General features: G+C 40.2%; 3 protein-coding genes and 1 pseudogene across 3 annotated transcripts; 3 read left to right on the plus strand and 1 right to left on the minus strand.

Moving 5' to 3' along the window:
- Positions 1-550: 550 nt before the first annotated feature.
- Positions 551-2,094, plus strand: LOC122129523 (cystatin-B-like). The gene is made up of 3 exons (XM_042704450.1): positions 551-619; positions 1,390-1,572; positions 1,946-2,094. The coding sequence occupies exons 1-3, from the start codon at positions 551-553 to the stop codon at positions 2,072-2,074; spliced, it is 381 nt and encodes a 126-aa protein (XP_042560384.1). The 3' UTR covers positions 2,075-2,094.
- A 3,602-nt stretch (positions 2,095-5,696) lies between these two features.
- Positions 5,697-7,634, plus strand: LOC122129524 (leukocyte elastase inhibitor-like). Its single transcript, XM_042704451.1, has 6 exons — positions 5,697-5,717; positions 5,815-5,955; positions 6,154-6,271; positions 6,409-6,551; positions 6,632-6,799; positions 7,125-7,634. Exons 1-6 carry the CDS (start codon positions 5,697-5,699, stop codon positions 7,527-7,529), a joined length of 996 nt encoding a protein of 331 aa, XP_042560385.1. The 3' UTR covers positions 7,530-7,634.
- A 2,691-nt stretch (positions 7,635-10,325) lies between these two features.
- On the minus strand, positions 10,326-10,998 carry LOC122129525 (zinc finger CCHC domain-containing protein 14-like). The gene is made up of 2 exons (XM_042704452.1): positions 10,797-10,998; positions 10,326-10,390 (listed from the first exon to the last, which is right to left on the minus strand). The coding sequence occupies exons 1-2, from the start codon at positions 10,987-10,989 to the stop codon at positions 10,326-10,328; spliced, it is 258 nt and encodes an 85-aa protein (XP_042560386.1). The 5' UTR covers positions 10,990-10,998.
- A 120-nt stretch (positions 10,999-11,118) lies between these two features.
- LOC122129526 lies at positions 11,119-22,654 on the plus strand (annotated as a pseudogene).
- Positions 22,655-23,659: the final 1,005 nt, after the last annotated feature.

Genomic DNA, 23,659 nt, shown 5'->3' on the forward strand with positions numbered 1-23,659 from the left:
TTTTGGTGAATTCCATTTTATTCCGTTTCGGCTCATTTTGTTCACCCTGAGGTAGATTGATAGCTTAAAATGAGTCAATAATATGTGCCACAAGTGCCCCAAACCTTCTAAGATTGTTGTTTGCCAGCCATCAACTGAACAGAAGACTAAAATAACATAATTTGCTTATAATAATAATAACTTGTCTGGCCAGTCCGACTAGATATCTACCTCATGTCAGTTTATGTAATGTAACTAATAGGTTTTTACGGAAATCTGAATATGATGCTTGGCCAGTAATTCGTTTTGAATGTCAAAATACTTTACTTCTCGCAGTATTACATTTTTTTTTATCTAGTTTTATCAGAGTTGAGGAGCAGGAAGTTGTTAGCCATCCAAGATTTTACATCTTTCAGGCAGGTTTCTATCTTGGGTAGATGTACAATTTCATCGGGTTTCATGATAACCATAAACTTTATGAGCCATGAGCTTCTCAGCGAACATTATTGATTAACTTTCATTGCAAACGTTCTCTAGATTTTGCTCTCCTTTCTTCAACAAAACGTCTGAGATGTCTATCTGTGGAGGTCTAACCGAGGTCAAGGATGCGACGCCGAAAATCCAAACTATGTGCGATGAGGTGAGGTGAATGTTTCACAATATTCAACTCAACTGAATTTCATTTTTGAGTTTCTAACTGCACAGGGTTAGGATACAGCTTACACACCCCAATTATTTTAAGGCAGCAATCAACTGACATTGTCTCAGAGTGCTTTGCAGGACATTACAATTACATTATAATATGTTTTTATTTTAGTGTGCCAGAACAATCAGTAAAATTAGGTACTAAACAGTTGCAATTTTTGCTTTTTAAGGATAAGTTGGCAACTTCATGGGATGGGTTTAATGTGGCAGAATTTTCAGTAAAACCCAGGTTCCAAACAGATGTCATTTGAATTTAGCTGAAGAGTCCTCTAGTGTGAGTTTAATGGGGCATGGGGGTCCATGACATGGGCGTGCAGACAGAGAGGCCAGTGCCAAATCCTTTCCTAATGACTGAGATACATCTGTGTACTACCCCTATACTTGAATAGAACATGATTCCAGAAAGATCACAATGTAACATATGTTTTTGTAGTTTAGTTAAAAGCCTCATATTCACAGTATTCCTACACCCTCTGCTTATGCAGGTGTGTGTTTACATGAGGTCAAATCATGTGTGTACAGTCGTGGTTATATCTAACGGTTGTGGTTGTTTGCTTTGCCATTAGCATGTGAACAGCAGTGTCAGTTATAGCACTTTAATCAGCAACAATTAAAGACTTTGGACAAAAGCATCTGCTAAATACTCAACTTTAACTTAAAGCTTAAAGCACCAACATCATAGGGCTGTGTGGGATGGTAAGCTAGTGCCTAACTCTCACCTTGTGTCACTCTCTCTCTCACACACACACTGCCCTGCCATATAATCTCTCTTTGCTACATCTGCAGGTGAAAGCCGCTGTTGATGAGAAAGTAGGAAAGAACTATTACAGCTACACTGCCAAGAAGTACAAGAGCCAAATAGTGGCAGGGACCAATTACTTCATCAAGGTATCATACTTCTCTGTGTGTGTGAGTGTGTACATGCAGACATCATATGCATGCAGGTGTGTGTGTGTGTGTGTGTGTGTGTGTGTGTGTGTTTGTGTCTGTTCAGTGAACTCATTAGTAATTAGATAACTGTTGCCATTCTTGTCTGTAGATGTAATTTATTGCCACTCTCTGATTTTTCTCTTTTCACTTCTTCTCCTTCACTTCTCTCCCTCTGTTTCTCCCCCTTTGTCTCTCCTCTCTGTCCTTGTCTCTCTCTGGGTCCCTCTCTGTCCTTGTCTCTATGGTTCCCTCTCTGTCCTTGTCTCTATGGTTCCCTCTCTGTCCTTGTCTTTCTATGGGCCCCTCTCTGTCCTTGTCTCCATCTCCTCAGGTTCATGTAGGAGGAGACGACTACATCCACATCCGTGTGTTTGACCCACTTCCCGTATATGGCAACAAGAAGGAGCTGGGCGGTGTCCAAACCAACAAAACTGAATCTGATGAGATTGTCTACTTTTAAAACACACACACACACATACAAATGAAAATGTTTTCAAAATAAAATAAAGATGCTGAAATGTGAAAACATCATTATTTAGGTCTGTATTTGTACCATTCGGCCATTTCTTTGTTTAGAACTGTTGGAGCCAAATTATAGTTTTGTAATAATATTGTAATTGAATAATAATTGCAGATTGAGAATTTAAGATTTAAAGATATTCATAAGAACTAAGAAGAAACGGTGTTGCATTTGTAATATAAAAATGGAAATATTGATAGTTGACCAGTGATGTTGAGAATAATGTCATTTGATTGGCTGTTTGATTTAATATGAAAGAAACCCTGTGAAGCAGTCTGAAGCCACTTGACCTTGAAGCAACACAGTATTTTGACATACACTTAATGCCAGTTAATTAGCTAGACAAAGTAATATCCTAAGTTTTTATACTGTATGATTTAGGTTATTAAGTAAACAGACAATCAGAAGAATTTTGGATTATAGACTTTTATTTCTGACGTTTTGTGTCGAGTACAAAAAACTTTGAGGTCCTAAGCTAGTCATTAAAACTGAAAAGTCTAAAATTGCATCATTTGAAGGGTGGGTAAATGACAAAAGAACAAAGTCAACCTGTTTCAGAAGAGAGGTCTAGGCGAGAGGCTGGGTCCAGCACGTCCAGGTCTTTAAATCACTTTAGCCCAAAAGGGATGTATCAATTATCCAAATAATGAAAACTTACTATAACCTATATGGATGCCAATATTATGTAGGCTAACAGACTTTTTCATTTAGGCTACCATTTGCCCCTCTCATTTGACACTTAGGGCCTCATTTACTAACAGGATCGCGCCCATTTCAGGCGTAAAATAGCGGGTAAAGACATAAAACCGTATTTCCAAAGGAGGCGCACCTGAGTAAAAGCGCAGATTACCGCTGCTGGGAAGTGGGTGTGGGAAAGTGGGTATTCGTCGCAAAGAGATGGGAGGAGATGCGTAAAGTGCACCTAATTATGTATTAGTAACGAAACAAGAGGTGTTTTAGCATGACATATTAGCTGATAAATTTGAAAAATACGAACATCAGAAATGTTATTTTTTTTTAAATGTTTATATTTTATGTGTAATTGAATAGGCATACAAACAAATAGAATTACAAACTGTCCCACCAGCTAGCTGTTCGGGAAAAGTTCGGCCACGTCTTACCCAGAATCGCCGCTCATTGTATGGTTTAAACGGTATTTTCACTCATAGTTCAAGCACACCGAGTACAGTGCACACCTTCTGCGTAGGAGTAACGCGTATCTATTCAGGAAAAGTACTTGTACTCGAAGTACACTAACTAAACTATCGGTAAGTAAATTGTAGAGACAGAGCAGCATATTCATTTCACCTTCCATGTTTATTTTGACGTTATAGCCTCTCAAGCGCAAGCTACCCCCAGTGCCATGGCAACCTACAACTACAGTTTTCAAATGTATCTGCCTAGGGCAGCGTTTTTGAAAAGCATGGTTTTCAGTGTTGGAATACGCCGTTTTAAAGTAAGGGGTGTCGTGCAATGTTCCCTCTAATTTTTCAGCACTGAGCACATTTGTTTTTTTCTGAGCACACATTTCTGCACTTTGAGCAGTTCGCAACCACGCGACCTGCCGAAAATGACCACGAGCCTGCGTTAGCCATAGGGGATTCAAAGAGATGACAGCAAATGCATGGGAGGTTATGACTGGTTCACTGGTTATGACTGAAAATTATATGTATATATATATATATATATATATATATATATATATTAGGGCTGTCAATCGATTAAAAAAAATTAACTAATTAATCGCACATTTTTAAATAAATTTTTTTGTGATCAAAAGTTTGTTTTTCTTCTTAAGACTAAATCTTATAAATAAACAAGTAATCACTTCAGACAGCGTGTATTTTAGAAACTGTTCTTTAATTGTATTTTTTTTAAAACACAATGGTGCCCCTCCACGGTAAATCGTAAGAATTTCCCCTGAAGCAATTCGAATCACCTCAATCCAGTGGCGGTTCTAGACCATTTTTACTAGGGGGGCCAAGGAGGGGCCAGTGTTTAACGAGAGGGGCACATCAAAATTGTAAGATTTTTTTTAACCAATAGTAGCTAGGTAGTCATATATAATAATATATAGTAATAATATAATAATAATATTATAATAGTATTGTTTTCTGTTTATAGTTTCTTTAAATTTAGACTTTTTGAATGTAGTATTTTCTAATTCTAGTGGTTGGTTAGCACTTAGCTGGCGAACAGTCATGACAACGAACATATCGTCATACAAAATTGCCCCACCAGAAATGTCTGTGATAGCACATCTAAATGAGACAGAAGGACAGCGATATTTGGAAAAGGCATTGATTATTGGCTGCGATCCATATTTATTAACTTCAACTTTATTTTGTCCCTTAAAGTCTGCAAAGCGTCTGCCCCAACTTTCTTTTCCTGACATTTACATTTATCTTGTACATAATCCATCTATTTTAGTTATTTTAGTGGTGGTTAAGAGTGCCAATATGGGCTGACGAGATGTAGCTAAAGCCTTTAGTACTGTAAAGGGCAAAACAGCTCGCTAGCTATTAGCACTCTAGTTTGCTCAGGAGAGTTTAGCTTTAATAAGACACAGTAATTATTCACGATTGTATCAACGTGCTGCATTTCACTTAACAGGTCAGTCATTCCCTAAATCTTTTGGAATAGAAAGAAATTGTATATCTGGGTTTCTTAGGCGACAGTTGTCGCATCCAACAGCAAAACATATCCCGGGATTTTTTACTTTCTGTGGGTTGTGACCGACGCACAGCCAGACTACTGCGGCCGTGTTGGACACAAATATGGCGACGCTTAGACACAGTGACGTCACATGGTATCAACGAATAGTAGTTGCTGAGCTCTCCTTCACCGACGAGCACCACACCTGGCAGACTACAGTGTTTGGGTGCGCCGCTTTAATTTACCCGTGTAGAACGTTGCGTCGCATTTGTTCCGCTTTTGGCGCTCGGGTGTAAAATCATAATCAATTCATAATTTTTTATTTAGTCAGCACGGGGTGGCCACAGGGGTGGCCAGGGACATGTCTACGGGGGCACGGGCCACCCCAGGCCTCCGTGTAGAACCGCCACTGATGATGTAGATGATAAGTGAGCACAGAATATAGTAACAGAACACTTATTAATAATACTTTTACCTTTTTTGTAGGTTAATGTTACCTGGCCTATACTTATAGTCAATGACGATTACCCGTATACAGAAGCCACGTTTTAAAAAATATTTTATTAAACGGAGACAATTCGTTTGGATAGTGTGTTTTGCTTTTAACTGAGCAAAATGATGCTGGCAGACATGAATGCGTAAAGAAGCTTAAATGTTTCCTTTCCTTATCTCCTTTAGTATAGGGTACACTGGAGCATCCTTTATGAATGGAAAATAGATAGTATCGCCCCAATTCCTTGCGACATCAACAAACAATCGATCAACAACCGATCAACGTGACCCAAGCCAATAACATCTACCTTTGCATAATTAGTAGCCTAGTATATGTGCAGTCGGATTCTCTTTGCACCGCGGTTATCTTTGCCAAAGTCCTTATGAATTGTACTTCACATCTTTCCTTGATCTCATGACGTTTTCAAGGAAAAGTGTAGGAAAAGACGATAGAAAGATCCATACGACCTTTAGTTTTATCGGCACAATATAACTGAACACTTATCAATAATCCTTTTTCATTTTCTCTAAAGACCCTGAACCTTAACAAAGTTGAGGGTGATGTCCATGTTGGCTTCAACAAGCTCTTGGCTGAACTCAACAAAGACGGAGCCCCATATGCACTGAGTCTGGCCAATCGCCTCTATGGAGAGAAGACCTACAAGTTTGTTGAGGTAAGACCATCTGCTTCACACAGACAGCACAGTCACTGGCATGTGGCATGAAATGTAACATTGATCAACACTTTTCCATGCCAGTAAAGGAAGCAGGAATCTGGGTGTGTTAGTGCCAGAAAATGTTGGCCTCTATAGTTCTGACCTGACTTGATGATCAAGCCATCATTTCTTGTTTTTTTCCCTCCCATTCTTCAGAAATTCCTTGATGACACTAAGACACTCTACCTTGCCGAGTTGGAGGCTGTTGACTTCATCTCAAATGCAGAGGCGGCCCGAGTAAAAATCAACAAATGGGTGGAGAAAAAGACACAAGGTAATCATCAATCAGTGCTGAAACCCAAACAGCATAACCTTACATACAAAACACCTCTTTTTGTACCTTTCTGTCACTGCCGTAAAAATGAAACAGCTGTTCTTATTCGTTTTCGTATTGATCCATCTATATTGTAGAGAAAATCAAGGATCTGTTGGCTAAAGGGGATGTGGATGATGAAACAAGACTTGTGCTGGTAAACGCCCTCTACTTCAAAGGCGACTGGGAGATGAAGTTCTACAGGGGCAATACCACTGAAGTACAATTTAAGATCAACGAGGTAATGGTTGTCAAAAACAGTTGATAATGAACTCCCCTCCCATGTGCTTGTGTGTATTAAGTCCTTGTGTCTGTTTGCAGAATGAAAGTAAGCCTGTGCAAATGATGCATCAGACGGCTACATTCCCCTTTACCTACGTCCCCGATGTCGACTGCCAGATTCTGGAACTCCCCTATGAGGGTAAAGACATGAGCATGCTCATTATGCTCCCAAACAACATGGAGGACAACACCACTGGACTGGAGAAGGTAAAACAGTGACGTGCACAGTAATGCTAGATGGGTTGGTGCAAAGTATCTAACATAGAACTGAATGAACATTAGATGAAATATCTCTAACCTATTATCAGCCTAACCTAACCTATTAGAGGTTATAGTTTATGTACGTAAGTGTTTTTGTCAACTACAAAACTAATATTTGAATGTTCAAACTTGAAAAATTAAGCATATAGTCCTTTTCGTCAGCTGTGCTAGCTATGTAACAGAGGGTCCAACCTGGATCATTAGAGATTCAGACATTCAGATACCCAGTCCTTGCTCTGATATATAACCTCTCTCTTTGCCACTCCCTAAGCTGGAGCAGATGCTCACGTATGACAAACTTGTGGAGTGGACCAGGCCTGACATGATGCACACCGTGGAGGTCAAGGTGGGTCTCCCCAGGTTCAAGCTGGAAGAGACCTATGACCTCAAGGAGATCCTGGTCAGCATGGGCATGGTGGATACCTTTAGCCCCCAGAAGTGTGACTTCTCCGGCATGTCCTGCAACAATCTGGTTCTGTCCAAGGTCGTGCACAAGTCCTTTGTGGAAGTGACCGAGGAGGGCACTGAGGCAGGCGCAGCTACAGCTGTCACAGCTACACTTACCAGTATGCCTCTGATACAAAAAATGTTCATGGCGGACCACCCCTTCCTCTTCTTCATCCGACACAACCCCACACAGAGCATCCTCTTCTATGGCCGCTACAGCTCCCCTTAAGCTGAGGCTAGAGTGGTAAAGAAGTCTACATAGAAAGATGTCTCAGGAATGTCTGAAGAGATCCTGTGTCTGACTAACTACCTGTAACCTAAAGTCTTACTATAAATTCGAATTTTTCTTCTCATTTGAAAATAGTCTTATACTGGGTGCTTTAAGAATGTTACTCTACCTTACTGTATGAACCTGGGAGAGCCAGTTGTAACACGAGCACTTCTTGCAGCCAAAAACATTAAAAAAATCCATATGTGGTTATTGACTTGTTATACCATGTCACATGTCAAATAAATCTACTGGAAATATAGTGCCATTGTCTCAGTATTTGTGCTTTAAGGGGAAAAAACAAATGATGTTTTAACACATATTGCCTCAGCGTCACTTGTTTAATAATGGTTCATTTGACTAGCAAGTACGGTCCAGCAGTAGAACTCACACTCCAATAGAATCAGTCAGATGCAGCGAGAATTATTGCAAGGGACTGCGTATATAGAAAAACAAATAAAAAGCTGAGAATTGTCCCCGTAGTTCACCAGTGCTGGTTAGGTCAAAACGTTTGCTTCTGAGGTATATATATATATATTCGTATGTCTCGAAATACATTTCTTACTGTAGTTAAATAACTAAGTTTGTGTCCGGGAGCCATGCTAGGGCTTCATTGTTCAAAGTAGACAGTGCCTGAGGACCAGGGCACTGGTACTTGGTGCAGCCGTTGATGATGTGATCAGCAGTTTGCTCTTGAGCCCCACAAGGTTTGTAAGTTGTTGTATGAGTTGACAAACAAGAGCTAAGAGATAAACAAGTGTACATGCTGCATGAGTGGTGCACTGATGCGTAAGTTTGATTGGATTAAAGTCATTGCATTAAGACTGGAAATCTAACTCCAAGACAAGGTCAAGGCAGTTACATTTTGTATTTATTGCTGATAATTCCAGGGAGAAAAAAAAAAACATCAACAATTGGCATAAAATCCAAATCATCCTAGAAATATATTTGACCTTTCCAGTACATAATGACATTTAGATATCAAAGAATACAGTAAACACACAACTGAAGGTAACAGTTTACCTTGTACACAGTACAGCATTTTTTAACCATTAAAAAGTTTGACAAGTATAACTGGCAGATTTATGTGTACAACAATCCCATGAGATCGCAAGGTTCATCCAACAACATCAACTTAATGTAGTGGTCCACCTTTTACCATGTAAGCATTTTGGCCTTCTTGTGTTTCAGTACAAAGTCCCACTATGCAGATTGATGTTTAGTGTAACTGTAAAACTATGTTTCTGTTGTTGTTGTTCTTCTCTTCAAGCAAAATAGGTTTACAATTTCAGCAGTCACTTCAGAACATTTTAAGAAAATCCTTAAGCACTGAACTGAAATATTAACTGCTCACCAAAATAATCGCACTCAGAAACCTAACCTGGAGTAGCCTACGAGAGTAATGTCAGTGTTCTCCTTCTCTTGCAAGTTTTCTTTCTGACAGTGACAGTAGCGCTCATGTTCATTACGATCCTATTCCATTTTCATTATCGAGTCTAACTATGCATATGTTTCTTAAAATTGGCATGACCTGCTATGAGTCTACTAATCTAGGCTTTGTCCTTGGTGAAACCAGAGTATATCATAGTTGCACGAGAGAAAAAAAACACCATCAAAACAAAACACACAAACTAAAATAAGGAAGGACAAACAACGAGGCTGTAAAGTGAACAGTGGGTAAAAAAGAGCAATTAAAACAAACAGAATGACACTTCTCCAGAGGGGAAGCTACCGCATCGATACAAACAAGCCGACGGAGCTACGCTTGAAAGTCAACACTGACTGGCGTTAGGGAGAGCTGTGATACCCAATGGCACCATCTAGTGGCAATACAGCACAGTGCATCGTCTGAGGCCTACTGGATGGGATTACACAGTAGTTAGTCAAATTTGCCGAGTGCTGTTTGTCATTGCGAGAACCTTGAACTCAGTTTTGCTGAGGGTAGTCTTTGTAGAACCCTTACTTGATATAGTGCATATTGCCAAAACGAGAAAAAAAATTAACAGCAGCTATTTTTCACTATGACATGATGAAAACATGATAAAAGAAACTTTGTAGTTGGGAATTCACATTATGTAGACTGGAAATGCGCTCAAATGTTTTTGAAAACTGAAATTCCTTAGCACAAAGAAGTTTAAACTGTTGTACATTCAAAACACTGCAGCAAAAGGGAAAAAAGGAAACAAAATTCTATTTCCCCCTTTTTTGTTGTATTTTCTTTACTGTATAATTCAACATCAAGAACAATAATAAAAATGAACCAAACATAGTTTTCTTTTCCAGAGCATAAATATACAATTGTAAAAAAGGTAAAAAACCCTTAGACTTAGACCACTATGGATCTCCCTTTTTAAATCAATGAACAAATCATTTCAAAAACCTTTCATACTCGTAGGAGACACATATGCCTTTTGTTATTTTCTTTTTTAAACATCTTTAAAAAATAAATTAGTAAACATAAGCCGCTGTCTTGGGGCGAGTCTTCAGTGCAAAATACCAGAAGCCACTTGGAAAGAGTCCCTACATGAAGCAAGACAGCTTCTCTCTCTCTCTCTCTCCCTCTTGTGTACAAACAAGGAGGCACAAGTATTCACGTTTGCCAAGTCTTTAGTCACACCTGAAGAAATGCAAAGATGAAATGGCGGGACAGGAGTGGCGGTGAGATGAAGAGCTCAGCCGACACCCCCACCCTCCTAATATAGTGTTTACGGGTGGATTGCCAACGTCCAACAGGAGATGTTTGGTGGGTGCAGCGACTCATCCTTCCGTGTTGTCTAGTGCTTCAGAATTGTGAGAGGCGACGTACTGTAGCCGGAAACCACCTGGAGTGACAGAGAGTAGCAAGAGTGAGTGAGATCCAAATTGTGAAATCTTTTATAGGCATATACTGTATATGTGTGAAGGATTCATTTGTCATCATAGAATAATCCTGGAAGGTCCTGCCTAGAAGCTGCTAAGGGGCCTAAAATTCTTCTGGAACATTCTGAACCACCATCTTTGGATGAAGAGCTCTCTGTGCACTTTTTGCCAGAATACAGAATATAGAGGCTTTATTTAGAACCCTCAGAAAGAAAGGGCATTACAGAGGAGTTTTCAAATAAATCCCTTGTTCTTCAAGGCTGAAAAGGTTCCAAAATAAATCCCTTTAGGGTGTTTCTATGTGAAACCAAACAAACCACAGTTTATACGGATGTACAGACTAAAGACATGAAGCGCCTTGAAGGCTACCTTGCTGTGTGGCGTCAATGGAGGGCTGCTTGCAGTCCTGTGCAATGTGCCCGGTGGTGCCGCAGTTGTAGCAGGAGATGTTGCCATTCTTCTTGTTGATGCCCCCCACGCCCGCCATGGCCACGCCGGCACCCTGCATGGAGCCCATGGTGGTTGGGTACACCTGCGGGTAGAAGCCCCTGAAGGCCGCCATCTGCTGAAACCCGTAGCTGGCCAAAGTCCATCTGCTACTGTAAAAACCTTTTCAGAGGCTGAGAGGCACTCAAATGGACTTTTTTTTTTTCAACACATGCTCCGAGTGTGTGTGGCCGTGGCCGTGCATATGGGCGTGCGTGTGTTTGTGCAGGAGCGCTCCGCCCGGGTAGGTGGCAGTGGCGACGCCCTGCGGGAAGAAGGGCAACTGCGTGGTGCTGCTACCCTGTGGCGCCCCCTGGCTGAGGTAGCTGCTGCTGCAGAGGGAGGAGATTGGGAAGATGTGCGGCATCTGCTGGAACACCTGTCTCGCCGGCGCCATCTGGTGGAAGTAGTAACTGGACACGTGTCCGCCGCCGCCACAGCTGCCACGGCAACCACAAGCGCCGCAGCCCATAGGCTGTTGCTGCTGGGGGTGAGGAGGGCCCTGCTGCTGTTGCGGTGGTGGTAATGGCTATTGTTGATGCTGGGCGAGGCTGTTGCCACCACAGGTGCTGCTGTTGATGTACGAGGTGCTGTCACTCTGTGCCATACTGTGCCTTAGGGCGGGGCTCGGGCTTGGGGCAGGTCCAGGGGTGTGGGTGGGGAGCACGTGGCGGGGGCGGCTGGGTTGATGCTGATGGCACCCACGGGGTGTTGATGGGACACCGGGGCCCCCGAGCCGCTCTCGGATCCAGCTTAGCAGTGTGTCATGGTGAAAAGAAATAAGGTGGCGGAGGTGAGCTGCAACATTCATTTCATTTTACGATGATTTCCTCAATAACATAGCGCAACTGTGGCATAAAAGCAAAGTCAAACTGGAGATATGGCGTACTCATTGAACATCGGCAGACTGAACATGCAACTGCCTCACACCAGTTTTTCTAATAGCAAGAGTAACCACACAACCATAAAACAAAACCCACAAACCCAATCGGTTCTTTTCTGACAGCCGTTGTCTGTCCCTCTTTCTCGATGCATGGACTTTGTAGTATGAAGCAACAGTTTCTTATGAACACACCCTAACGTAATCGGCTGTCCACGGGGGCACGTTCCAGCTGGGTGTGGCAGCGTGGGTTTGGTTGGGTTACAGTGTCCTTTGAATTGAGAAATATCTTTCCAAAGAATTGTTTTAAAAAAAATGCTTTCCAAAGAACAGTTTTCACACAGCCTGTATTAGAGAGCACTCTGTTCTCAGGCAACTTACCTAAGGAATCAAGAAAATAATTTTTGTCTGAATTTTAGGTATGTGTTTTTTTATTACCAAGAGAAAATGAATTGATTAATTATAACTTATAACTTTCAGAGTTTAGAACCAACTAACTATATTAGGTCTTCCAATCAGTTTTGAGCTGATTAGGTGGTTAGGCCAAGACTAGTTCTGATTGCAGTTGACCTGGTAATGTTCAAAAAGGTGCTTAACTGCAGGTCTGTTCTCAAACTCAGAGAAAACATCAGAGCCTGATTTCTGATCAGATATTCTGGATGTTTCGGAGATTGTTCTAACTTTCAGTTGTTCACATCAGCAATATTTTTAAGATTGTAGAAAGGTGGCAATGATTTTAGCATTTTTACTTCTTTTAACCTCAATCCAGAGGACAACTGCAACAGCAAACTCAGTGGCATAAAGAATAATGCAATGTGATAATGGTGTGAAAATGTAAGGTTACACACCACAGTTTTATTAAGTAAAAAAAAGTCTCAGACATTTCCTGAGAACTACTAGATGTACAGAGTCCAGAGAGCAGACTCTGTACATCTAGTAGTTCTCAGGAAATGTCTGAGTTGCATTAGCCAACCTGTTCCATGGAATAGGGGAGTGGCTGAGCATGCAGTGGAATATAAATTTGGGAAGTGAGGTGAGAATGACATTCACATCTCTGCGTTGGTGGTGAGAAATCACTTGATACCAGAAGCGAAATACATTTTAACGGTAAGTTCTACTGACTTTAAGTTTTTTACGTATCTGTACTTTATTTAAGTAAAAATAATAGTGCATACTTTTTACTTTTACTTCATTACATTTTGCAGCTATTATCTATACTTTTTACTCCACTACATTCTACAATATGTGTCGTTACTCGTTACATTTTATGAACACATTTTCGCACATCTTCACTCTCTCTTTATCTCATTATCCATAGCCACTACTGTTCACTCTTCTTTCCTTTCTTCCTTCAATTACTCTGTCTATCAATTCCTACTCTTTTTTCAACCTTTTTGTCAGCCTTCTTTGACTTAACAGTCCTCTTTCCTCCCTTCCATTTCCTTTACTTCCTCCATGTCATGTCTATATCTTCCACTTTATCCATTGATCATTCTAACGTCTCCTTCCTCCAGTCTATTCTCTTTCCTATTTTCACTTCCCTCTCTCTCTCCAACCTCCATCTACGTGTTTTTCTTCTATGCCTCTCCAACTTCTTCTTCCAATTTTTTTTCCTTCTTTTAAACTTTTCCCTCTTCACTCTCTCTTTGCTGTCTTCATCCATAGCCACTCTTGTTCACGCTGCTTTCAATTACTCCGTCCATTTCTTCTTTCACTCTTGTTCACGCTGCTTTCCTTTCTTCTTCCTTTCTTAACTTTTGCATTTCATGCACTGGTATTTCCTTCAGGAAATGCATATTCTAGTTATTATTCCTTTTTACCGAACTTCTGCGCTTAATTCAGCTCAAATCCCTTTCGTAGAAACTATGTTCGAACTTTGTTGCATAGGTCTTGTAAACACTTACGCTATATATTTTTCATTTTTCTAAACGTTATACTTTTTAAGATATTTAAAAGAAAAAACTAATACAAATTCTCCCATTTACTTACATTGGGCCATTATGACATCATAATAGGGTCATTAAACTGGCTTGCACCTGTGCTTCACTGACACCTGCGCCAAGGTTCCAAGGGACCTCTTCTCTCTGTCCCTCTCCATTCAACTGTATAACTAGGAATATTAAGAGACACCTTCCATACTCTACTTTTTTTCTCTCCATCTTTCTCTCTATCCCTCTCACTCTACTCACTCTCTCACTCTATCTCTCTGCTTCTCTCCATTTTTCTCTCCTTCTTTCAATATTTTCCCTCTTCACTCTCTCTTTACTGTCTTTATCTAGAGCCACTCTTGTTCACTCTTCTATCCTTTCTTCTTTCTTTCTTCCACTCTTCTTTCCTTTCTTCTTTCCTTATTCCACTCTTCTTTCCTTTCTTCACTCTTCTTTCCTTTCTTCTTTCCTTCTCCACTCTTCTTTCCTTTCTTCTTCTTCTTTCACTCTTCTTTCCTTCTTCCACTCTTCTTTCCTTTCTTCACTTCTTTCCTTTCTTTTTTCCTTCCTCCACTCTTCTTTCCTTCTTTTACTCTTCTTTCCTTTCTTCTTTCCTTCTTTCACTCTTCTTTCTTTTCTTTCTTCCTTTCTTAACTTTTGCATTTCATGGAAATGCATTTTCTAGTTTAAAGTTACATTTTCTGGGCTGTGACGTCACTCAGCCCCCTGTCCACGTCAAAAACTCATCAAAATAGTCTCAATCGTTTGTGCTACGTTTGTGCTGTTAAAATAAATATTTGTGCTATTATGATTTTAAAGTTATTACCGTTTTAATTTTCACACGCGTGACGTCACCAGCCGAACCCAACCAAATCTCATAAAAATAGTCTCAATCGTTTGTGCTGGTTTGTACTGTTAAAAGAAACTTTTGTGCTACTATGGGTTTATACGTTTTTATTAAATCTTTATTTTCTATCACGGTTCAATTGACGGTTACTTCATATTCCTGGCATTCATGGCTTCAGAGTGTGTGCGTGTCAATAAATACCTTTCTTAGATTTTCATCGGGATTTGATGTCTTTGTACCAACCAGACAAACCTGTGGCGCTTGGCACCGATTAAAACAACCCTCCCATCATAGAGCACCTTTGGTTCCAATAAATAACCCCCTCCTTTTCACTACCTGCCTATGCGTCTGTGTGACTCAGCATAACTTCAGTATAAAGTCAGGTGCGAGCCTCTGGATCTTTCTGTCCAGCTGAAGAGCGCTTGACCTCACCACAAACCTGTTGTCCGCCGTCGGCTGAGTTCATCCTGAAGGTGAGTCAATAAATAGGGCCAATGATTTTCCGTTTCAACAAAATGAATCCGTTTCACATTTTGGTGAATTTCAATTTTATTCCGTTTTCGGCTCATTTTGTTCACCCTGAGGTTAGATTGATAGCTTAAATGAGTCAATAATATGTGCCACAAGTGCCCCAAACCTTCTAAGATTGTTGTTTGCAGCCATCAACTGACAGAAGACTAAAATAACATAATTTGCTTATAATAATAATAACTTGTCTGGCCAGTCCGACTAGATATCTACTCATGTCAGTTTATGTAATGTAACTAATAGGTTTTTACGGAAATCTGAATATGATGCTTGGCCAGTATTCGTTTTGAATGTCAAAATACTTTTACTTCTCGCAGTATTAATTTTTTTTTTATCTAGTTTTATCAGAGTTGAGGAGCAGGAAGTTGTTAGCCATCCAAGATTTACATCTTTCAGGCAGGTTTCTATCTTGGGTAGATGTACAATTTCATCGGGTTTCATGATAACCATAAACTTTATGAGCCATGAGCTTCTCAGCGAACATTATTGATTAACTTTCATTGCAAACGTTCTCTAGATTTTGCTCTCCTTTCTTCAACAAAACGTCTGAGATGTCTATCTGTGGAGGTCTAACCGAGGTCAAGGATGCGACGCCGAAAATCCAAACTATGTGCGATGAGGTGAGGTGAATGTTTCACAATATTCAACTCAACTGAATTTCATTTTTGAGTTTCTAACTGCACAGGGTTAGGATACAGCTTACACACCCCAATTATTTTAAGGCAGCAATCAACTGACATTGTCTCAGAGTGCTTTGCAGGACATTACAATTACATTATAATATGTTTTATTTTAGTGTGCCAGAACAATCAGTAAAATTAGGTACTAAACAGTTGCAATTTTTGCTTTTTAAGGATAAGTTGGCAACTTCATGGGATGGGTTTAATGTGGCAGAATTTTCAGTAAAACCCAGGTTCCAAACAGATGTCATTTGAATTTAGCTGAAGAGTCCTCTAGTGTGAGTTTAATGGGGCATGGGGGTCCATGACATGGGCGTGCAGACAGAGAGGCCAGTGCCAAATCCTTTCCTAATGACTGAGATACATCTGTGTACTACCCTATACTTGAATAGAACATGATTCCAGAAAGATCACAATGTAACATATGTTTTTGTAGTTTAGTTAAAAGCCTCATATTCACAGTATTCCTACACCCTCTGCTTATGCAGGTGTGTGTTTACATGAGGTCAAATCATGTGTGTACAGTCGTGGTTATATCTAACGGTTGTGGTTGTTTGCTTTGCCATTAGCATGTGAACAGCAGTGTCAGTTATAGCACTTTAATCAGCAACAATTAAAGACTTTGGACAAAAGCATCTGCTAAATACTCAACTTTAACTTAAAGCTTAAAGCACCAACATCATAGGGCTGTGTGGGATGGTAAGCTAGTGCCTAACTCTCACCTTGTGTCACTCTCTCTCTCACACACACACTGCCCTGCCATATAATCTCTCTTTGCTACATCTGCAGGTGAAAGCCGCTGTTGATGAGAAAGTAGGAAAGAACTATTACAGCTACACTGCCAAGAAGTACAAGAGCCAAATAGGCAGGGACCAATTACTTCATCAAGGTATCATACTTCTCTGTGTGTGTGATGTGTACATGCAGACATCATATGCATGCAGGTGTGTGTGTGTGGTGTGTGTGTGTGTGTGTGTGTTTGTGTCTGTTCAGTGAACTCATTTAATTAGATAACTGTTGCCATTCTTGTCTGTAGATGTAATTTATTGCCACTCTCTGATTTTTCTCTTTTCACTTCTTCTCCTTCACTTCTCTCCCTCTGTTTCTCCCCCTTTGTCTCTCCTCTCTGTCCTTGTCTCTCTCTGGGTCCCTCTCTGTCCTTGTCTCTATGGTTCCCTCTCTGTCCTTGTCTCTATGGTTCCCTCTCTGTCCTTGTCTTTCTATGGGCCCCTCTCTGTCCTTGTCTCCATCTCCTCAGGTTCATGTAGGAAGACGACTACATCCACATCCGTGTGTTTGACCCACTTCCCGTATATGGCAACAAGAAGGAGCTGGGCGGTGTCCAAACCAACAAAACTGAATCTGATGAGATTGTCTACTTTTAAAACACACACACACATACAAATGAAAATGTTTTCAAAATAAAATAAAGATGCTGAAATGTGAAAACATCATTATTTAGGTCTGTATTTGTACCATTCGGCCATTTCTTTGTTTAGAACTGTTGGAGCCAAATTATAGTTTTGTAATAATATTGTAATTGAATAATAATTGCAGATTGAGAATTTAAGATTTAAAGATATTCATAAGAACTAAGAAGAAACGGTGTTGCATTTGTATATAAAAATGGAAATATTGATAGTTGACCAGTGATGTTGAGAATAATGTCATTTGATTGGCTGTTTGATTTAATATGAAAGAAACCCTGTGAAGCAGTCTGAAGCCACTGACCTTGAAGCAACACAGTATTTTGACATACACTTAATGCCAGTTAATTAGCTAGACAAAGTAATATCCTAATTTTATACTGTATGATTTAGGTTATTAAGTAAACAGACAATCAGAAGAATTTTGGATTATAGACTTTTATTTCTGACGTTTTGTGTCGAGTACAAAAAACTTTGAGGTCCTAAGCTAGTCATTAAAACTGAAAAGTCTAAAATTGCATCATTTGAAGGGTGGGTAAAGACAAAAGAACAAGTCAACCTGTTTAAGAAGGTCTAGACGACTGGGTCCAGCACGTCCAGGTCTTAAATCACTTTAGCCCAAAAGGGATATCAATTATCCAAATAATGAAAAACTTACTAATAATATAGATGCCAATATTTAGGCTAAACAGACTTTTTCATTAGGCTACCATTTGCCCCTCTCATTTGACACTTAGGGCCTCACTTTACTAACAGGACGCGCCATTTCAGCGTAAAATACGGGTAAAAGACATAAAACCGTATTTCCAAAGAAAGGCGCAGAAAGCGCAATTACCGCTGCTGGGAAGTGGGTGTGGGAAAGTGGGTACGTCGCAAAGAGATGGGAGGAGATGCGTAAAGCACCTAATGTATTAGTAACGAAACAAGAGTGTTTTAGCATGACATATTAGCTGATAAATTAAAAAATACGAACATCAGAAATGTTATTTTTAATATTTATATTTTATGTGTATATTGAATAGCATACAAACAAATAGAATTACAAACTGTCCCACCAGCTAGCTGTTCGGGAAAGTTCGGCCACGTCTTACCCAGAATCGCCGCTCATTGTATGTTTAAACGTATTTCACTCATAGTTCAAGCACACCGAGTACAGTGCCACCTTCTGCGTAGATAACGCGTATCTATTCAGGAAAAGTACTTGTACTCGAAGTACACTAACTAAACTATCGTAAGTAAATTGTGAGACAGAGCAGCATATTCATTTCACCTTCCATGTTTATTTTGACTTATAGCCTCTCAAGCGCAAGCTACCCCAGTGCCATGCAACCTACAACTACAGTTTTCAAATGTATCTGCCTAGGGCAGCGTTTTTGAAAAGCATGGTTTCAGTGTTGGAATACGCCGTTTAAAGTTAAGGTGTCGTGCAATGTTCCCTCTAATTTTCAGCACTGAGCACATGTTTTTTTCTGAGCACACATTTCTGCACTTTGAGCAGTTCCAACCACGCGACCTGCCGAAAATGACCACGACCTGCGTTAGCCATAGGGATTCAAAGAGATGACAGCAAATGCATGGGAGGTTATGACGGTTCACTGTTATGACTGAAAATTATATGTATATATATATATATATATATATATTTATTAGCTGTCAATCGATTAAAAAAAATTAACTAATTAATCGCACATTTTTAAATAAATTTTTTGTGATCAAAGTGTTGTTTTCTTCTTAAGACCTAAATCTTATATAAACAGTATCCACCTTCAGACAGCGTGTTATTTAGAACTGTTCTTTAATTGTATTTTTTTTAAAACCACTAATGGGTGCCCCTCCACGGTAAATCGTGAAGAATTTCCCCCCTGAAGCAATTCAGAATCCAAAACCCTCAAATTCCAGTGGCGGTTCTAGAGCCATTTTTTACTAGGGGGGCCAAGGAGGGGCCAGTGGTTTAACGAGAGGGGCAACATCAAAATTGTAAGATTTTTTTTACCATAGTAGCTAGGTAGTCATATATAATAATATATAGTAATAATTAATAATAATATTATAATAGTATTGTTTTCTGTTTATAGTTTCTTTAAATTTAGACTTTTGAATGTAGTATTTTCTAATTCTAGTGGTTGGTTAGCACTTAGCTGGCGAACAGTCATGACAACGAACATATCGTCATACAAAATTGCCCCACCAGAAATGTCTGTGATAGCACATCTAAATGAGACAGAAGGACATGCGATATTTGGAAAAGGCATTGATTATTGGCTGCGGATCCCATATTTATTAACTTCAACTTTATTTTGTCCCTTAAAGTCTGCAAAGCGTCTGCCCCAACTTTCTTTTCCCTGACATTTACATTTATCTTGTACAATATCCATCTATTTTAGTTATTTTAGTGGTGGTTAAGAGTGCCATATGGGCTGACGAGATGTAGCTAAAGCCTTTAGTACTGTAAAGGGCAAAACCAGCTCGCTAGCTATTAGCACTCTAGTTGCTCAGGAGAGTTTAGCTTTAATAAGACACAGTAATTATTCACGATTGTATCAACGTGCTGCATTTCACTTAACAGGTCAGTCATTCCCTAAATCTTTTGGAATAGAAAGAAATTGTATATCTGGGTTTCTTAGGCGACAGTTGTCGCATCCAACAGCAAAACATATCCCGGGATTTTTTACTTTCTGTGGGTTGTGACCGACGCACAGCCAGACTACTGCGGCCGTGTTGGACACAAATATGGCGACGCTTAGACACAGTGACGTCACATGGTATCAACGAATAGTAGTTGCTGAGCTCTCCTTCACCGACGAGCACCACACCTGGCAGACTACAGTGTTTGGGTGCGCCGCTTTAATTTACCCGTGTAGAACGTTGCGTCGCATTTGTTCCGCTTTTGGCGCTCGGGTGTAAAATCATAATCAATTCATAATTTTTTATTTAGTCAGCACGGGGTGGCCACAGGGGTGGCCAGGGACATGTCTACGGGGGCACGGGCCACCCCAGGCCTCCGTGTAGAACCGCCACTGATGATGTAGATGATAAGTGAGCACAGAATATAGTAACAGAACACTTATTAATAATACTTTTACCTTTTTTGTAGGTTAATGTTACCTGGCCTATACTTATAGTCAATGACGATTACCCGTATACAGAAGCCACGTTTTTAAAAAATATTTTATTAAACGGAGACAATTCGTTGGATAGTGTGTTTTGCTTTTAACTGAGCAAAATGATGCTGGCAGACATGAATGCGTAAAGAAGCTTAAATGTTTCCTTTCCTTATCTCCTTTAGTATAGGGTACACTGGAGCATCCTTTATGAATGGAAATAGATAGTATCGCCCCAATTCCTTGCGACATCAACAAACAATCGATCAACAACCGATCAACGTGACCCAAGCCAATAACATCTACCTTTGCATAATTAGTAGCCTAGTATATGTGCAGTCGGATTCTCTTTGCACCGCGGTTATCTTTGCCAAAGTCCTTATGAATTGTACTTCACATCTTTCCTTGATCTCATGACGTTTTCAAGGAAAAGTGTAGGAAAAGACGATAGAAAGATCCATACGACCTTTAGTTTTATCGGCACAATATAACTGAACACTTATCAATAATCCTTTTTCATTTTCTCTAAAGACCCTGAACCTTAACAAAGTTGAGGGTGATGTCCATGTTGGCTTCAACAAGCTCTTGGCTGAACTCAACAAAGACGGAGCCCCATATGCACTGAGTCTGGCCAATCGCCTCTATGGAGAGAAGACCTACAAGTTTGTTGAGGTAAGACCATCTGCTTCACACAGACAGCACAGTCACTGGCATGTGGCATGAAATGTAACATTGATCAACACTTTTCCATGCCAGTAAAGGAAGCAGGAATCTGGGTGTGTTAGTGCCAGAAAATGTTGGCCTCTATAGTTCTGACCTGACTTGATGATCAAGCCATCATTTCTTGTTTTTTTCCCTCCCATTCTTCAGAAATTCCTTGATGACACTAAGACACTCTACCTTGCCGAGTTGGAGGCTGTTGACTTCATCTCAAATGCAGAGGCGGCCCGAGTAAAAATCAACAAATGGGTGGAGAAAAAGACACAAGGTAATCATCAATCAGTGCTGAAACCCAAACAGCATAACCTTACATACAAAACACCTCTTTTGTACCTTTCTGTCACTGCCGTAAAAATGAAACAGCTGTTCTTATTCGTTTTCGTATTGATCCATCTATATTGTAGAGAAAATCAAGGATCTGTTGGCTAAAGGGGATGTGGATGATGAAACAAGACTTGTGCTGGTAAACGCCCTCTACTTCAAAGGCGACTGGGAGATGAAGTTCTACAGGGGCAATACCACTGAAGTACAATTTAAGATCAACGAGGTAATGGTTGTCAAAAACAGTTGATAATGAACTCCCCTCCCATGTGCTTGTGTGTATTAAGTCCTTGTGTCTGTTTGCAGAATGAAAGTAAGCCTGTGCAAATGATGCATCAGACGGCTACATTCCCCTTTACCTACGTCCCCGATGTCGACTGCCAGATTCTGGAACTCCCCTATGAGGGTAAAGACATGAGCATGCTCATTATGCTCCCAAACAACATGGAGGACAACACCACTGGACTGGAGAAGGTAAAACAGTGACGTGCACAGTAATGCTAGATGGGTTGGTGCAAAGTATCTAACATAGAACTGAATGAACATTAGATGAAATATCTCTAACCTATTATCAGCCTAAACCTAACCTATTAGAGGTTATAGTTTATGTACGTAAGTGTTTTTGTCAACTACAAAACTAATATTTGAATGTTCAAACTTGAAAAATTAAGCATATAGTCCTTTTCGTCAGCTGTGCTAGCTATGTAACAGAGGGTCCAACCTGGATCATTAGAGATTCAGACATTCAGATACCCAGTCCTTGCTCTGATATATAACCTCTCTCTTTGCCACTCCCTAAGCTGGAGCAGATGCTCACGTATGACAAACTTGTGGAGTGGACCAGGCCTGACATGATGCACACCGTGGAGGTCAAGGTGGGTCTCCCCAGGTTCAAGCTGGAAGAGACCTATGACCTCAAGGAGATCCTGGTCAGCATGGGCATGGTGGATACCTTTAGCCCCCAGAAGTGTGACTTCTCCGGCATGTCCTGCAACAATCTGGTTCTGTCCAAGGTCGTGCACAAGTCCTTTGTGGAAGTGACCGAGGAGGGCACTGAGGCAGGCGCAGCTACAGCTGTCACAGCTACACTTACCAGTATGCCTCTGATACAAAAATGTTCATGGCGGACCACCCCTTCCTCTTCTTCATCCGACACAACCCCACACAGAGCATCCTCTTCTATGGCCGCTACAGCTCCCCTTAAGCTGAGGCTAGAGTGGTAAAGAAGTCTACATAGAAAGATGTCTCAGGAATGTCTGAAGAGATCCTGTGTCTGACTAACTACCTGTAACCTAAAGTCTTACTATAAATTCGAATTTTTCTTCTCATTTGAAAATAGTCTTATACTGGGTGCTTTAAGAATGTTACTCTACCTTACTGTATGAACCTGGGAGAGCCAGTTGTAACACGAGCACTTCTTGCAGCCAAAACATTAAAAAAATCCATATGTGGTTATTGACTTGTTATACCATGTCACATGTCAAATAAATCTACTGGAAATATAGTGCCATTGTCTCAGTATTTGTGCTTTAAGGGGAAAAAACAAATGATGTTTTTAACACATATTGCCTCAGCGTCACTTGTTTAATAATGGTTCATTTGACTAGCAAGTACGGTCCAGCAGTAGAACTCACACTCCCAATAGAATCAGTCAGATGCAGCGAGAATTATTGCAAGGACTGCGTATATAGAAAAACAAATAAAAAGCTGAGAATTGTCCCCGTAGTTCACCAGTGCTGGTTAGGTCAAAACGTTTGCTTCTGAGGTATATATATATATATTCGTATGTCTCGAAATACATTTCTTACTGTAGTTAAATAACTAAGTTTGTGTCCGGGAGCCATGCTAGGGCTTCATTGTTCAAAGTAGACAGTGCCTGAGGACCAGGGCACTGGTACTTGGTGCAGCCGTTGATGATGTGGATCAGCAGTTTGCTCTTGAGCCCCACAAGGTTTGTAAGTTGTTGTATGAGTTGACAAACAAGAGCTAAGAGATAAACAAGTGTACATGCTGCATGAGTGGTGCACTGATGCGTAAGTTTGATTGGATTAAAGTCATTGCATTAAGACTGGAAATCTAACTCCAAGACAAGGTCAAGGCAGTTACATTTTGTATTTATTGCTGATAATTCCAGGGAGAAAAAAAAAAACATCAACAATTGGCATAAAATCCAAATCATCCTAGAAATATATTTGACCTTTCCAGTACATAATGACATTTAGATATCAAAGAATACAGTAAACACACAACTGAAGGTAACAGTTTACCTTGTACACAGTACAGCATTTTTTAACCATTAAAAAGTTTGACAAGT

Source organism: Clupea harengus, unplaced genomic scaffold (assembly GCF_900700415.2).
Source record: "Clupea harengus unplaced genomic scaffold, Ch_v2.0.2, whole genome shotgun sequence".
Taxonomy (NCBI): Eukaryota; Metazoa; Chordata; class Actinopteri; order Clupeiformes; family Clupeidae; genus Clupea; species Clupea harengus.

Coding starts and splice junctions, on each gene's coding strand:
- LOC122129523 (XM_042704450.1), top strand. CDS start 551: ATGTCTATCTGTGGAGGTCTAACCGAGGTCAAGGATGCGACGCCGAAA. Junction 620..1,389: donor TCCAAACTATGTGCGATGAG/GTGAGGTGAATG, acceptor ATGGTAAGCTAG/TGCCTAACTCTCACCTTGTG. Junction 1,573..1,945: donor GGACCAATTACTTCATCAAG/GTATCATACTTC, acceptor CCATCTCCTCAG/GTTCATGTAGGAGGAGACGA.
- LOC122129524 (XM_042704451.1), top strand. CDS start 5,697: ATGACGTTTTCAAGGAAAAGT. Junction 6,272..6,408: donor GGTGGAGAAAAAGACACAAG/GTAATCATCAAT, acceptor TCTATATTGTAG/AGAAAATCAAGGATCTGTTG. Junction 6,800..7,124: donor ACACCACTGGACTGGAGAAG/GTAAAACAGTGA, acceptor CCACTCCCTAAG/CTGGAGCAGATGCTCACGTA.
- LOC122129525 (XM_042704452.1), bottom strand. CDS start 10,989: ATGGCGGCCTTCAGGGGCTTCTACCCGCAGGTGTACCCAACCACCATG. Junction 10,391..10,796: donor CATTGACGCCACACAGCAAG/GTAGCCTTCAAG, acceptor CTGTCACTCCAG/GTGGTTTCCGGCTACAGTAC.